Genomic DNA, 15,674 nt, shown 5'->3' with positions numbered 1-15,674 from the left:
CTGTTTAAAATCTCTATACGTTGTGAAAATATGCAGACATTTTGTGAAAACGTGCTTGTGATTAACTCGAGATGTAATCTCTCTCTCTCTTGGAAACAACCATGTTAATTTATTTAACGAATTTGTGGAAAGTGATTCCTTGAACTCTTCCATCTAATTAAACAGTTTTTGATGTTTTTTTTTTACTTTTTTAGTTTTCAGTAAGGCCGTGCCCAAACTATTAAAATTATTGGCAGTTCTTTTAAGTCATTCTCGAGGATTGTTTGGCTCTATTTCTGCTTAGCAACAACAGCCAAAATGCCGAGGCTAGTTTTGTATGAGTAGACACGAGACTCTTCTTCCATGCTGAGTTAATTGTGACATTGGATTCCATGATAATCGATCGGTTCCTAATGAGATCTTGTGTAAAAGTTATGAGGCTTGAAATCTAGAATTAGAATTGTGATAAAATAAATGAAGAAAATCAAAACGCTTGCCATATTCGGAATCGTTTTAATTTTTCAACGCAGTACATTTATTTGCAATCATATCCAAAATTTGAGCGAAAACAAAAATTGCTGCTCATAATACCTTTGGAGTTGAAACATTTATTTTTAACTTTAATTTGGCAGTTGTGCCACTCACATTTCTGTGACCACTGAAAAAATTCCACATTTATATGCTTATTCATTTTTATGGAACTCAAAGTTGCTGAAGTGCCACATGTTGTGCTATATTTTTATTGCGTCGTTCTACAAATACATCTACTTAGTACCCCGCAAGCCGCCACAAGGGCGTGTGGCGGGGGGTGTTAGGGCACCACCCGTCATCAAGAAAAAAACGCATGCAAAAGCCACAAATTTATACAGTCCACAAACGAAACATGGCATACAATTATTCAAAAACCCTTACAACCCGCACACATGCAAATGCACAAACTACCAAATAACATACACATGCACCTACAAATCTATCTGATGTCTTTGCAATGTTCAATTTTATTCCGAGTTGTAAATTATATATTTTAATGCAACATTTCCAGAGTGTAAAAATCATTCGCCTTGACTGGGATTCGAACCCAGATCCCTCAATAACCGCTCGAGTGCGTTAGCCAGTTAAACTATCGAGGCGTCCTCTTAAACTCTGAAAATGTTGCATTGAAATGCACATTAGCGGATGACTCCGTTTAAAGTTACTGTTGCGGCATCTCCCGCAGTTTCTTTGGAATATGTTTTTAATATTTCGAAATTATATCTTCTACGCACTGAAAATCTATTTGCGTGAATGAGAGGTAAAACTCTCCAAGCTGTAGTATGCCTAGGGATAGAAAAATGACCCTCAGAAACCTTCGTCAATTCTCAAAATAGTCTCTCCGGAAAATGATTTAACTAAAACTTGACCTAGTTATTATTAACGATAATGAAATCGTAATGATAACTTTACACGCCTTTAATTTTTCAGTTATTCATGATATGTAATTTCAGCAATAAAGTATTATCATGCAAATGATCCTTCTTTGGGAAACGGAGGTACGATCTTTAAATCACAATCGATGGTCATAAACACTTGAATGGATATGTTAATGAACAGCACGAGATTGCGTGAAAGAAAGATTCAACTTCCCTCGAGCAAATCTCAACCAAATCTGCGTCCAATAATATAATCCACTCAAATACAATGGTGTTCTAAGGTAGAGATATCAGGTAATTCTATAGTTTTCTGGTCATCTCGGTGGGATAGTGAATTTTTCCTTAAAATAGGAACGATCTCGGTTATCCGGTACGTATGGGAATCTTATCTATTACAATCTTAATACTTACTTATTGTAAATTATATTAAAATTAAATACGTAAATTGTATTTTATAGCAACTAAAAGTATGAAAGATAGCACACATCTTAGCCATTTCAGATAGTGATAACATTCGCATTTAGGGATGGCTTTGGGATTGTATTTAGTGATGTTGAATATGGAATACTGTGGACTTCTGAGTAAATCATGTGTAAAGACAATACACGATTTCGAGCTGCTGCACATTTGGAGTTCTATTCCTCACAAATGAGTTCCGGAATGGTTCGTCCGCCTTCGCTCTCCCATTCGACCCGAATGCCAATCGACCGATTGGATCGCGAAATGCCTCCTCTCCGCTACCACGTGGGTATCAATTCAACCGGAAACAACATGGCCGCACGACTCCATCGCCGCCGCTTCTGATTGGCCGATGCGAGTGCCTTGGTGTGAAATTCGAAAGGATGTGCAAATACATTTACATCGTTTTTGTAAAACTGTGCCCAGATTTCGGAGGACGGAGAAAGATGCAGTTGCAATCGCTATGATACGAACTTCATGTGTAGCGACATGCAAATGGAGGAAATGGTGCGGAACATAAAAAAATCACGAAAACATGTATTTGGAAATAACTCATTATGTAGTTGGAAATTACTCGTTTCCTCGACTGAAATTTCCATATTTCTTTTCTCGGGGTGTATTCATTCGGAACGACAACATTGTAAGTTTCCATGGACAACTCAGGGACGGATATTTTGACTGCTTCGATCATTTTTCAACAATTTTTTCGAGGCTGGTGTTATAAACTTGGAAAAAGTATCCGAGCTTGTGGAATATTCCAGTGCATTCATCACTGAAACAAAAGCACTCCGTTTCGTCGCAGTTTCTGGCTTAACTTTGTAAATTTTTTTCATGATGAGGGTAGACAAATAAACTTTGCACTTCCACATTAAGATGCTTTATGTGGGAGTGCAAAGTTTCTTTTTCTGCCCCTATCAAAAGCATTCCGCTTGATTCGATGCGATGCAAACTCCTCACGCAAGGCATTCGAGACGGCGAGACGTCAAAAGAAGACAAAAAGAAGTCAATAATATCAAAGAGTCTAATGTCCCTCCAAAAAAAAGTTTCGATTTATTTTCGAAGTTTTTAAAGGCATAATAAGGTGGTGTGATTTCAGTTCACGTGCCCCGCCAACTGCCTTCGTGAGGTCTGTTCGTTCGATCACTCCCTCCAACGCGTTGGTCCTTTCACATGCGGGCTAGAGCGCGTCAACGAAATAAATGCATGGACTCGTGTCTACGGCCTCGTAGTTTTAATTGAAACTGCTTGCTCGCGTTGTTGCTGGGGCAGGATTTGGAAAATTTGTACTCAAGTTTACCCAATGGAAAGAGTTCGTGACGAATTCTGTCGGAATTTCCTTGTTGCGGAACCAATTAAAAAAGAAAAGATATAATTGGTTCTAAAAGCCACTGGTAAATTCCTTTATTTCGCCTGTCTCATGGCAACCATGATGGCGACGTGAATAAATTAATGGCGGTTTTTTCCATTTAGCGTCCTCTTTCAGTGTTGGCCAACACCAATTTTCTTCTTCCTTGGCTTCTTACGGATGGTTCTCGTTATCTCATGCGGTGTAATGGGATCGCACTCGCGATATAAAATTGGAATGATTGATATTTGTGTATCTATGCCAGGCACGAAGGCGATATATAGTCTGATGAATTCCGTGTCTTCCGTGACGCCAAAATGAAGAACGATTATGATGCTTTCCTCGGGCATTAGAGCAGTGTAGAGCGGATAGGCGTAACGAACCTGCTGCACATCGAACCGAAGGACGTCGATTCAGGAGAGATGCAACAGGCGAGCAGTTACGTACAAGTATGAAGACAACGGGGGTTGTGACGTCACAAAACTTGTTCATCTTTGATGTCTAGGTCAATGAATTTTTCAATCCCTGGGGAGAAAGATCTTAATTTAACCAATCATTATAAACAAATAAAGGGTTAATCTAGAGGACTTTTCTAATATTGTCAACTTATGAATTATATTGACTTCGTCATTGGTTGATTTAGGAACGATACATATACATCTACTTAATACCCCGCAAGCTGCCGCAAGGGCGTGCGGCGGGGGGTAAACAGGATGGGCTTGAGTCGTCTCGACGTCATGTTCTTGAATTATGTTTTAACTCAAGGTAAAATATCTCAAACTACTCATTTCGATTAATAAGTTTTATTTTCAGGGATTTCAACATTCTAGTATCTCCCGGAGTATGAAGTGTTCAAACATGGAGATGACTTGGGAATTATGAAATCCGAGTAAAAAATATAAAACTTTTCATAGGCATTAATAGCGCGAAGTTATCTTAACCTAGAGTTACGTATTATCACGAAATTACCACCGCGTCTGTTGGTTCTTTTGTACTAACTTTCGATGCAAACCGGAATTCTTGCTCATTTAAAAACTCAAGTCCTTAAGTACTTGTATCCCAATAAGGGAAGAAAGTGAGCTCCTTCATTAAGTTGAATATTCGCGACCGATAAAATATAATTAAAGAGGAAGAATTCTGATTTTTCGGCTTAAGGAAATAGATGAGCCAAGGATAAATTGAGCCAAGTGAACATGCAACGTTGTTTTGAACAGTACTACAGGATTTTGACACTTCATTGACGTTCTTTGTGTGGTTCGGCCTTCTTCATATGAGTTTCTGAGAAATGCTTTCGTTGACGCGGTTTGCATCATATTTAATTTAATTTTTTATCTCTGAAAGATAAAACAGGTTATTCGTAAAAATACTCGGAACCAACATTGTTTATATTCCTGAACATAAAACTGTGAAAATTAACTCACTGTCGTTATGGAGAATTCAAGTGTTTTGGGAGTATACAATGCACGTTAGTGATTCAAGTCAATGACCACGTATATTTTAGTGTTACCAGTTTGTTATGAGTTATTTAATGCTAGGTACTGCCAATGCAATGAGTTATAAGGGTATATTTTGTATCTTATGTTCATAAAAAACACAATGATTCTATGGGAGCTATTAACAACCGATCGCCTTAAACGACATAAAAAGAATTACTTAAGCATTTTCGGGCGCATTCGAGTCAAAACGCTATTTTCTCTTTCAGGAAATAACAAATTGGCGAGTATTGCGTCATTAAACAGCGTACGTATATCTCCCGGTATAACATAAGAAGTGGTGTGTATTTTTCAACAAAAACGAAAATACTACTTTTATCTTTTTACTATTAGTTTTTCCCCAGGACAGTGGTATCCATTCAGATTTAAAATAAGATTTTTTGGCTTAGGATAACAGTGTCGCCCGTGATAACGTCCAAGCGTGAAGGAACTCTTTCCTTTGGAACGAATTACGAAGAAGTGGCAAGAAAAAAGCGGTTATTAAAATGATCAATGCTATGTTGAGTGGTTAAAACTTGGGAATACGTATTCTGCGATAGTCAGTCCGCTTGCAGACAGAGCCTCCCTGAGACATCCTCCTCTCGCATGGAGCCTGTCTGCGCGCCGATGGTGCCTCAGCGCACGGTCACTGATGCGAGCAGGGCAGGGCACGGCGCGAAAGGGGGATCCGTGAATTAGTTCCGCTTCCCCGTCACATTCCCGCCGACTCTGAAAAGGGGAAATTGGCGGAAAATGAAGTGGGTGGATGATGCATGGAGGGGAAAAGAAGCAGCAGCAGCAGCGAGAGGGGGGGGGGAAGCGGCGGCGTTAGATTTTGAGTTTCGGGTTCGTTCAACCCCTCGCCGTAACTGGGGCGCGCGCGGCAGTTTGAGGATTCAAAATCAGGACGCATCCCTCCTTACTTCAAGATCTCTCACTTACTACTCGTGACCGGAAGAGTGCACGGAGACATTTTGAGGTGCTTCAGTATTGCAAGTCAAATGACCCCTAAAAAGAGTGAGATTTTCACCGAAACCCCTCTAAATAAAATACAGTTATTCTTTGGGCGTTTCACGCATTGCACTTCCCACGCTAGTTTTCCCGAAAACCTCCTTTGAAAAAGCTTTAATATGGGCTCTTGCGGAAAATTTATTTATCTTCGCCCAGGAAAGTATTGGCTAAATATGCTGGGAATCCCCATGTATTTGAAAAAGTAATATTTTAGATTTTATGAAAAATGTCTACACGCCTACGTTATCTCAGAATATATGAGCGTGAAAATAATCCCTATACGAATTTACAGTTACAATTCGGTATTTGTTTATGCACGTAATGACTTTGGTTTTATTTCCAAAATTTTTAAGCTATGACAGTAACGCTAGTTCGATCGTATTTTACGCATAAATAATGTTTGAGGAATATCAGTATTGTCTTTGATTAGTGATAATATAAACACATACGTGACATTTACTAATGACTAATCGATTAAATTTTAAGTGGTGCACAAAGCCAATGAATAGCAAATTTAAGTGTATAGCTGTGTGTCGTGTTTGTATGTCTATATTTTAAGAATACATATAATATGAAGAGTCTCACACAGTTAATCCTGAACCACCTAAATTCAAAGTCAACTACGACTGTGTTTGCATCGCTACCCGAAAATATTGCTTTCGCATTGACAGAATGTTCGCTGCTCTCCATCCTTTGTTGAAAAAAACGTTTCTAACGATATCAGTTATAAGATTTATATCTTTGCAGAATCCACGTGAGATTCCTGTAGAGAAATGGTTAGTTTTGTCTGGCCTAGAAGAGAAAAATACAAATAACCCATTGAAGAAGGTATAGAAGTCAAAGTAATTGCTACTGCAATCGACTCATTCGCCCGGATCACAACCTACGGCAGCAAGAAAGCCATTTGTACCGCTATCGTATCCTTGATGACAGTCACCAAGGTTAATACCTGACAAGCCGCCCCTTCCAAACAATTTTTCACGATTCACTCTGTTATACGTAGAGTGCTGATGATACGTTCGATTGTCGTTCCGCTGTATCCCTGAGGCTGTGTCTCCTTGCTGTTGCCCATCCCATCTCCGGAACGATATATTTATTTTTCCTCCTCCTTGTGCCTTCGTTTAAGGGATGGGTATTCATATATCGATACATGGGTGACATCATTTAATAGCCATTCGATATTTATCTTATCGATTTTTTTTCAAATATGGATAATCTTGTCTCGATACCTAATTAAGCGCGCCCGTTGAATTAATTAGAGTCCACAGAGTTCTAGTCTCTCAGATTTTTTAATGAATACTCACGTGGCTGCATATCAGATAGTGCCTCGTCGGCCGTTAAACTATACCGTTAACACTTCAATTACCACGCGGGATACTAATCAAGGAAAAGTAGATAAAAACATTCATGCCGGAGTGAAACACTTCTGACTAGTCCATTGGTTTATTTAGACAGCGCAACGCATTTCACCGCACTGTATAGCATGATCGTGACTACCGAAATGGGATGTTAGGGTCCAATTATTTTGTAAGTAGATATAGTCTAAGCGGGAGTGTGAAGAAAGGAATAGGATTAGAAATTATGCATGTCATACGTTATTGTTTCGGTAGCGTCAATGAATAGAAAAATTGATAAAGCAATTTATCGATAAAATTGAATCAAAAAATAAAATTTCCATTTAAAAATCCGTCCAATGCGTCGATACACCTGTATCGATACGTCTCCTATTCGCTTTCCCGTCCCCCGTCGGCGGTGTGGTAGGCGACCCCGAAGTTCGCCTTGCGTCCAGTCACGCGTGTCATCACAATCATGCGCACGCGGTCGCCACACCCGCGATCGTTTGCGATACACGTTTTCACGGAGCGGACGGGTTCCATCGCCCGGCACTCCACATCCCCACGCCCCTCCCACGAGGGGAACTGATCCATCGCACTGGATATACGCAAGGAACGAGGAAAGCAGGGGAGAACATATTTACAACGTGCGGTGGGTGCATCGGATCAGTCGGAGAACGTGTTCATCTAGGGATCAAATGAATCACGAAGAAGGGAAGCTATACTTGTCGAAAACCGATGGAAACGTGAGTGCTGCAGGGATTAAACTACATCTCACATCCTAAGGCTCGTTTCTCTTCGATTTGCATGCCCTCTGAAAATAGTATTAAATGCAAAATAAAACTTTAAAACTCGTGTTCTGCGTAATGTTAAGTAGCAAGGGATGCAAATTATTATCATCATCAGAAAGTAACGCTCTTCAACAACGACACAAATATATAAAAACTTTGTTTAAAACATTTAGGCATAGAAACAGAGAAAGGACAATGGCATATCTAGTTGACATTTCGACGGCACGGCCGTCATCCCCAGAAAAGTCAACACAACATATATCTAGCGTGTCCTTTCTCTGTTTTTCTATGCATGAATGTTTTAATCAAAGTTTATGTATGTGTGTGTGTTTTGTTTATGTGAGTGAGTCGCGGTGGTCCAGTGTAAGAGCGTTGAACTAGTGACCGGAGGGCCCAGGTTCGATTCCCGGTCAAGCCTCTATGGGACAGCAGCTTATATATTAAGTTGACATTTTTCGTTCCCGATTGCATGGCGAGGGTGGATAGCATTATTCCATCCACGTATTACCGACATCCGTCACGCTTTGGCTCAGTGCTGGAGGAACTCGGGAATTCCAACGCTTGGCTTGTGCTAAAAACGGGTAGAAGGAGATGGGTGGCGTGGGCGGGCGGAGGAGATGGTCGCAGGAGACGCTTTCCATCGGACCCCCTCAATATCTGCCTCCCCCCCCACGCCCCCCACCCTCCGTCACCGCTCTCCTTGATTCTTACGCCACACCTGTTGCGCAAAGCGCGTTGCGAGACGCCCCGCGAGTTTCACTTGTTCTCCTCGGGCATCTCCGTTCCGATCGCATCTCGGCCAGGGCGAGGAAGGGAAGGAGGGAGGGAAACTCCCAATTAAAGAGATGGCATCGGCAGAAGATCGCGCGTTGATGCTTCCTCCCTCAAACCCCGGCGGTTGTGTTTCCTTCCAGTGGCGGCGAGATCCAAAGAAACAACAGCGTTCCTTATCACCAAGACTTCGTGAGTCACTCTCTCGCGGCATGCGAGCGAGCCTAAAAGAGGATTTATAAAAGAAATCGTAGGGGAGGGGAGGACTATTCGTTCCTTATTAGTCGATTTCTCCTTAACGATTTGCCGCCGCCACACCCTTCATATTCCATTCTGAATTCCCCGTTGGGTGGAGCTAAGTATAGGCGGATATGCGCGGAGGGCGGGGAAATGGTAATCCTGTCAGGTAGGTGGTTACCTGTCTGACAGGTTTCTTAAAAAGTGAGTGCGTTGGACTGGCTTCATTTACAAAATAATTCCTTGTCGGTAGACCATGAGGAGATACACCTACATCTACATAATACCCCGCAAGCCGCCGCATTGGTGTGTGGCGGGGGGTGTTAGATCACCACCCGTAAAAGGGAACAAAACCAAATTCAAAACCAACGCATGCTTGCAAACGTATACCCAGTGTAGCGCATAAATTCATGCAAAAATGCCTACATTCCACATGCATGCAAATACATATATTATCATCTAACAAAAAATGCACCTAAGGATGCAGTAAGAAATGTATCCAATAACGTGCAAGCTAGAATTTGAAAAGCAAGAAGGCGAAATTCCACTACCACATGAACATGCAACATGCAAAGGTCTCCTTCCCAAGATTACAGGTAGGGAATGTGACCCAACGCCGTAGGTAGTGGAAGGGTCCCCCCACAGAGAGGAACGAGGAATGGAAGGGGAAACTTAAAAACAGAGAAAGTAGAGCAAGCAATACTGTAAAGAGCACTACATTTTTTAATGGCATTATAATGCGGTCATCCGGAAAGGTAGGGTTTTGGCAGCAAAACACACGAGGTCAGTGAAAATACATGCGATTGAGTAGAACTAATTATTCCCTAGACGCTAAGGGTAGCAAGAGAAATCTTTGCCATCTATAACCCTGCAGTTACAAGTCCCGTATTGCCCGTGGGAAGAAGGAGTCCTTGAGTCTGCTTGTTCTGGGATCTATTTCCCGAATTTTATATACATGATTCAAGCGAACAATGTATGTAGGAGTGCGAATAAGTGACGAGACCTCGGTACTGAAACAAGCAGATCTGCATTTATTTAGTAAGTTCGACCTAGCATTGAATGATCTCTCATCTAATGATTCCCACCCCTACTCCATAAGCATTGCAATGACGCTTTTCGTTTTATCGTAAAAGTTTTTAACGAACAGGGCTGCCCGGAAATAAGATAGCAACTGTATTTGAGGCATTCCAGATTACTAACCCTAAATTAATGAAGCGTTATTGACTTCGAAAGCGAATTGAAAAGTAATAGGGGGGAATTCTACTATGAGATGATCATGCAACTTATGGCCTCCGCCCCTAAAATCACAGGTAGGGAATATGATTCACAGCTGTGGGCAGCGGAGGGCGTGAGTTTTCGCCCCCCCCCCAACGGAGAGTGATAAGGGATGAAAGGAGAAGCTTGAAATGAACAAAGAAAGGTAGGAAACATTGTACCGAGCACTAATTTCATAATAATAGTAGTCCCATGCGGTCATACGGAAAGGGATTTGACAACAACATAGACGAGATTGGTGAAAGTGCATGCGTTTGAGTAAAACTAACTCTTTCCTAGACACTGCGGTTGGAAAGTATGATTTTTGCCATCTCTAACCCTACAGTTGCTATCCCGTATTGTCCGTGGGAATAATGCCAAATAGAGCAATGGGACAGCATTAATAGTATTAATAGAGCCTGAGAAAGCCTGAATTTAGTCATTGTCACTAATTTTGTTTGTGTAAGGGTATCGTATATTGAAACGAAAGCTTCCTTTTACATCTATCCAATGCCGCCAAAGACTCAACGCTTAGGATTTCGTTTATTTCACCATGAAATAAATGCATAGACCAAAAGTGTAGCAACTCCGCACACATAATTGCTCATGGACGTATAGCAGGTAAGAAATGAAATTAGGAGGGAATGAGCAGGTTGAACAGGTCATTATAATTCGAGGCAATACAATCTAGGGAAATGGGCGATCTAGGGAGATGAAATAGAAACTCTGGTTGGTGCAATGGCTAATGCTGCCGACTTCCCAATTCGAGGACCTTAGTTCGAACTCCGGCGGTGACGGAATGTTTTCGGAGACACCCCGAGCCCTACTTGGCATAGCACCCAAACACCTCAAGTGGAGTAGGCCAACCTTCGGATGAGACGTGCAACTGTATGTGACCCCTTGGCGTCTTTCGTTAAAGAGCGGGTGAATTCCACCGCCGGGTGTCCCGCCACCATTCCCTGAAATCCTACATCAATTTATTCATTTATTGGAATTCATTTTACGGCACATTTGTTGAAAATGTATTATTACCCCCATCGTACTGCGGTAGAAGATGTCACATCAGTAAATTAGAGAGATTAAGTGTTGAACAGATAGATTTAACGTCATTTTTTCCACGAACGATATGGAATCGTGAAAGAATTGTTCGACCGCAGTAGGGTCATATTCGGGTAAAATTATTCTGTTGTGTATTCACCCCCTGCCACACACCCTAGCGGTGGCTTGCAGAATATATATAAATAAAAAATAAAAATAAAATGGGATATTAATGTCATCGGGGTTTAAATCTTAACTCGGTCAAAAATATGTGAGCTGACCTAACTTTGACGTGCTTGTCGCAACCGAAGAATCACGTGCCCGCTGCGTATTCGGCACCGCCTCGAAGCAAGGAGCTGGCCGTTCGAGGAAAAGAAAACGTCGCATTTGTCACGTAGTTGATTGACTACGTATGGGAACCATCCCTCAAGAGTTGCGACGCTACGTCCAAATCTTTCAGAGGCACCTCGGACACGGTGGCAGATTCTATTTGGGGGAAAATCAGTAAGAATCAATTTTTTAGTTTTTTACGTACATACGAGGGTCATCCGGAAAGTAGTACCCGTTCGTGAAATAAAGACACAAAAGTAAATATTAACAAACATAAAAAATTTTATTTGAAAGAGGATACTTTAAACTACTTCTCAACATAATCTCCAAGCAAATTAAGGCATTTGTCATAACGTGTGACAAGTTTCTGTATTCCTGCTGCATAGTCCTTCGCCGCCAGCTCATTGAGATACAGGGTCACTCCTTCTTTAAGTTCTTCATCGCTGTCAAATCTTTTTCCTGCCAAAAAGTCTTTAAGCTTTGTAAAGAGATGAAAATCTGAAGGGGCCAAGTCCGGGCTATACGGTGGATGGCCGATCGTTCCTCACGAATTCGTCAACTGAGCTCACCAGTTGGTCTGTAATGACAGACGGTCTCTCCGAACGCTCATCGTCGTGTGTGTTCCCCCTCCCCATGTTGAAGTTGCGACACCACCGCCGAACAGACGACTCGTACATTACATTGTCTCCATACACCTCCTTTAATTGGCGATGAATATCACATGGGCGAACGTTTCTTGCATTGAGGAATTTAATCACTGCCCTCACTTCACAACTGGCGGCGTTCTCAATTTTTTTAAACATTGTAAACAATCACAGAAACAACACAGGCAATGCTAGCGTCACGCAACTTGGCTCAGAGAAGGCAGACAAGCCACTGAAGCTATCTGACCTCGTCCAGCGGCTACTCGCGTCGTCAGCACTTCATGCGGCACGAACGGGTACTACTTTCCGGATGACCCTCGTACATTCCCACTGTTTTCCCATGGCGCTTTTTGACCTTATCCCGTCACTTTCAGGTACATCCTTCAGGGATAGATTTGCCTGAAGATGATGTAGTTTTGCCGAAACTCGTCGCGCACTGTAGTGAATGTTTAGTGGAATTGTATTAAAAATATAACGTTTTTTATTTTTCAGGAGGCAGTCTAATATTTAAGTTTAAATAACAGTCAAAACCGCGTGCCTCATCTGTCATAAGCGTGACGATTATCCTGATAGATTGATCGTCGTTAGATTGATCACTATGTAGGGAGTAGAGTGGTCACTCTTGGCTTGCTAGGTTTTTATCGTAGCATTTGAAAACGGGATTCGTAGCGTTGATATCTCCACGTTACGATTGGCAAAGATCTTGAAGAAAATGCCATTTAATCAATTAAGCATAATTTACCACTGGATTCGGGAGTATGAATTTCTCATCTGCAGGAGAGGAGGTTGTAAATTTAGGTGGATGTGGGATTTCAATTGCCATTGGGCATTTTATAAAGCTTAATAAATACGGATGGAATGTGAAACAAATATTTCCCAAGGGATTTGAGCGACAGTTGTGGTGAAATGAACAAAATAAGTGTTAATTGATCACAAATGGGGAAGGGGAGGAGCAGCCCTCAACCCTATGGGGAGTAATACCCGAGGGGTTTGGCCACGGTGCGAACGAAGGGGAATTCGAAGCAGAATAGGCACCCACCTTCGGATGGACGCCCGTGTATGGGACAAGCACGCTATTCGAAATGATACTGACATTGTGTCCTCCTATCTACACGCTGGAAATTACACTTTAGAATTTAGTATTATTTATTTTAATGCAAGTATAATTATATCCGGGGTGATTTCGTCCCTCACATTGTTAGGATTGCATTGTTGGGTTAAATCATCTCATTTAATTCTCCTTTGAAACTTGGTTTCGATGTTCCATAGTCAAAGGCAATGTCAATTTGTCTTGGATATCAATATGTAACTCTCAGCTCTGTTTCAGGCGGTGAACGCCCAAGAACAATTTAGCATAAATCCTCTGAATTCTTGTTTCAAGGAATATGTTATTCTGTGATCTTGTAATTGCTCACGGGTTACAGCTACTTATAAGCAATGGAGAAGATTATTGATATTGTATAAATCGATTGAAGACTTTTGCCATCATTATTACGACTGAGACAAATTGGACGATACTTGTCTGGATATTGTAGACAAGATACTTGCCTTTTATCGAGTTTATTCGCTCATGGTATTCTATTTGAATGGAAATCGATTAGAGTTGGAGCCCAAGGGAGACAAGTTCGTTTTAGCCCAAGGTAAAGATGGAGGTATGCGTGGGAGACGCAAGATAGCAGTCTCAAGGTACGTCTACTCTTAAAGGAATTGGCGTTAGCCTCATAAACTGGCGAAAGTGGATCACGCGGCAGAGTGTAAGCGGGAATATATATATATATATATATATATATATATATATATATATATATATATATATATATCGCGGGTAGGATGGGTTTCTTCGCGCAGGAGCAATCCCCTCCCCGCACCTCCAGTGTGGCAATGTGACTGGAATTAATGCCTTGCCTTCCGAAGAAAACCACTTCGCCCTTGTTTCAAAACAATATTCACGACATAACAGTCAATCGTGAGTATTGTTGGGATCTTATCGCCGAAGAAACCAGACGTCTTCCCTGTGTCGTGATTCGCGGTCGGCCCGATCTGCCTCCCAGCGCGCTCACTTCCCGACGTCGATGACTTCGTAATGCGGCTCGTATTTTATGAAGTTTCTGTGCGTGAGGTTCCGTCTGTATATCATATATATGATATTATATACATATATTATATATATATATATATATGATTTCGTCGAAGTAACACGGAAGTGTTTAATAACGAGCTTTGACAGCAACAAACAATATAAGAACATATAAAAATATCACTCAAGCGTTATTTCTTGGTCATTTCGACGATATTCAACTCAGTCTTTATCGGAAAAAATAGAAGTAATGAAATTCCGTCGAAATGATCAAGAAATAACGTGTGAGTTGTCTTTTTATGTGTTCTCATATTATATATATATATATATATATATATATATATATATATATATATATATATATATATATATATATATATATATATACCTGTATATATATAACTATAAACACAGTAATCAACCCGAAGGTCGGTTTGGTAGGTGATGGTAGAGTTCACCCAGTACTAAGCCCGACGGCGTGTGAAATTCAAACATCAGGGTAGGGGGGCCAGTTCCTTTCTCTGTGCCGGTTATGGTTTCCCAGGAGGACCTGGTACCCGAAAAATCACAGGTGGAGCTGCAGGTGCCCAGAGCGCCTTGCCCGGGTTTCAAATCCGTGCCCCTCCGGTCACCTGTCCAACGCTCTACCCACTGGACTACCGCGACCAACATAAATATATATATATTTATATAACTGCATTCTCCTGCATTCTGGAATGGACTTTTTTGCGACCAATAGTTCTCCGCTTTCCGCTCAGGGGGAGCGGTGAGGCCCACAATTTCGAAACCCACCTCCGGAAAAAACTATGAGGCGAAAGCGCTCCACGCCCCGTCGCGATCGCTACCGTGTTTATTATATCTTTTATGTTATTGATTCTTTTTTTCATTTTGTATTTTATCTCTCTTCTGTTAGTTCACCGAGAGATGGGGAAGCGGAGTTGCACCATTAGGGAGCACCACCAGTCACCAGAAGCGGAGTCAGCCTGAAAGTCCATCACCACTCTCCATCACCGCACCTGGGGTGGCCGTTCCATCCGTAGAAGAAAGGGTGCCAAGAGAGCAGCAGGAATAATCCCTGGCCGCCATGAAGCCATCCCTCGCCGCCGCGCTCGTCGGTATGTGGTTCTCATTTGTTCGCGTTGCCCGCTACTAGCGATAGAAATGGATTAACGACACCCGCGCTCGACGTAGTGGGGACTGCGAAGTCCGTTGCCCATACTTAACTGCAATACTTTTCTGATATTAACGGTAACGCTAAGGGGTGTAACGGATTTAGTGCAGGCGAGGAGTACACGAAGTTGGATTAATGCCGAATTGGATCGCGTGCAGCGTAGAGGAGATAGATTTGTAAAACGCTGTTATGATAAACTTTGTAGTGTATCTAAAATATTAGAGCAGCTAGGATTGGAATCACTCACGGAGCGAAGGTTAAATTACAGGTTGAAGCTCTTGCATAAATTGGAAGGAGGTTTATTTAGCAGTGATTTTGTTGAAAATGTATTTCTACCCATATCGTACTACGG

The 15,674-nt window shown here is 41.6% G+C and overlaps 1 protein-coding gene across 2 annotated transcripts in view; it reads left to right on the top strand.

Annotated features, from left to right (window-relative positions):
* The window catches only part of LOC139695035 (uncharacterized), a 194,508-nt gene that overhangs the window by 124,725 nt on the left and 54,109 nt on the right, over nucleotides 1-15,674 (top strand). Inside the window, exons 1-2 of one of the 2 annotated variants that reach the window (XM_071593627.1) lie at nucleotides 14,110-14,184; nucleotides 15,065-15,266. In XM_071593627.1, coding sequence (XP_071449728.1) covers nucleotides 15,236-15,266 — 31 coding nt within the window. In that variant the 5' untranslated portion in view covers nucleotides 14,110-14,184; nucleotides 15,065-15,235. Of the gene's footprint in view, nucleotides 1-14,109; nucleotides 14,185-15,064; nucleotides 15,267-15,674 lie in introns of those variants that run through there. The other variant, XM_071593626.1, reaches the window with a different exon arrangement.

The sequence above is a fragment of the Hetaerina americana genome, unplaced genomic scaffold (genome assembly GCF_022747635.1).
Source record: "Hetaerina americana unplaced genomic scaffold, ioHetAmer1.1.p SCAF_6, whole genome shotgun sequence".
Classification (NCBI taxonomy): domain Eukaryota; kingdom Metazoa; phylum Arthropoda; class Insecta; order Odonata; family Calopterygidae; genus Hetaerina; species Hetaerina americana.
Note: the sequence above shows the minus strand (reverse complement) of the source record. Positions and strands in the feature narration are given on the sequence as shown.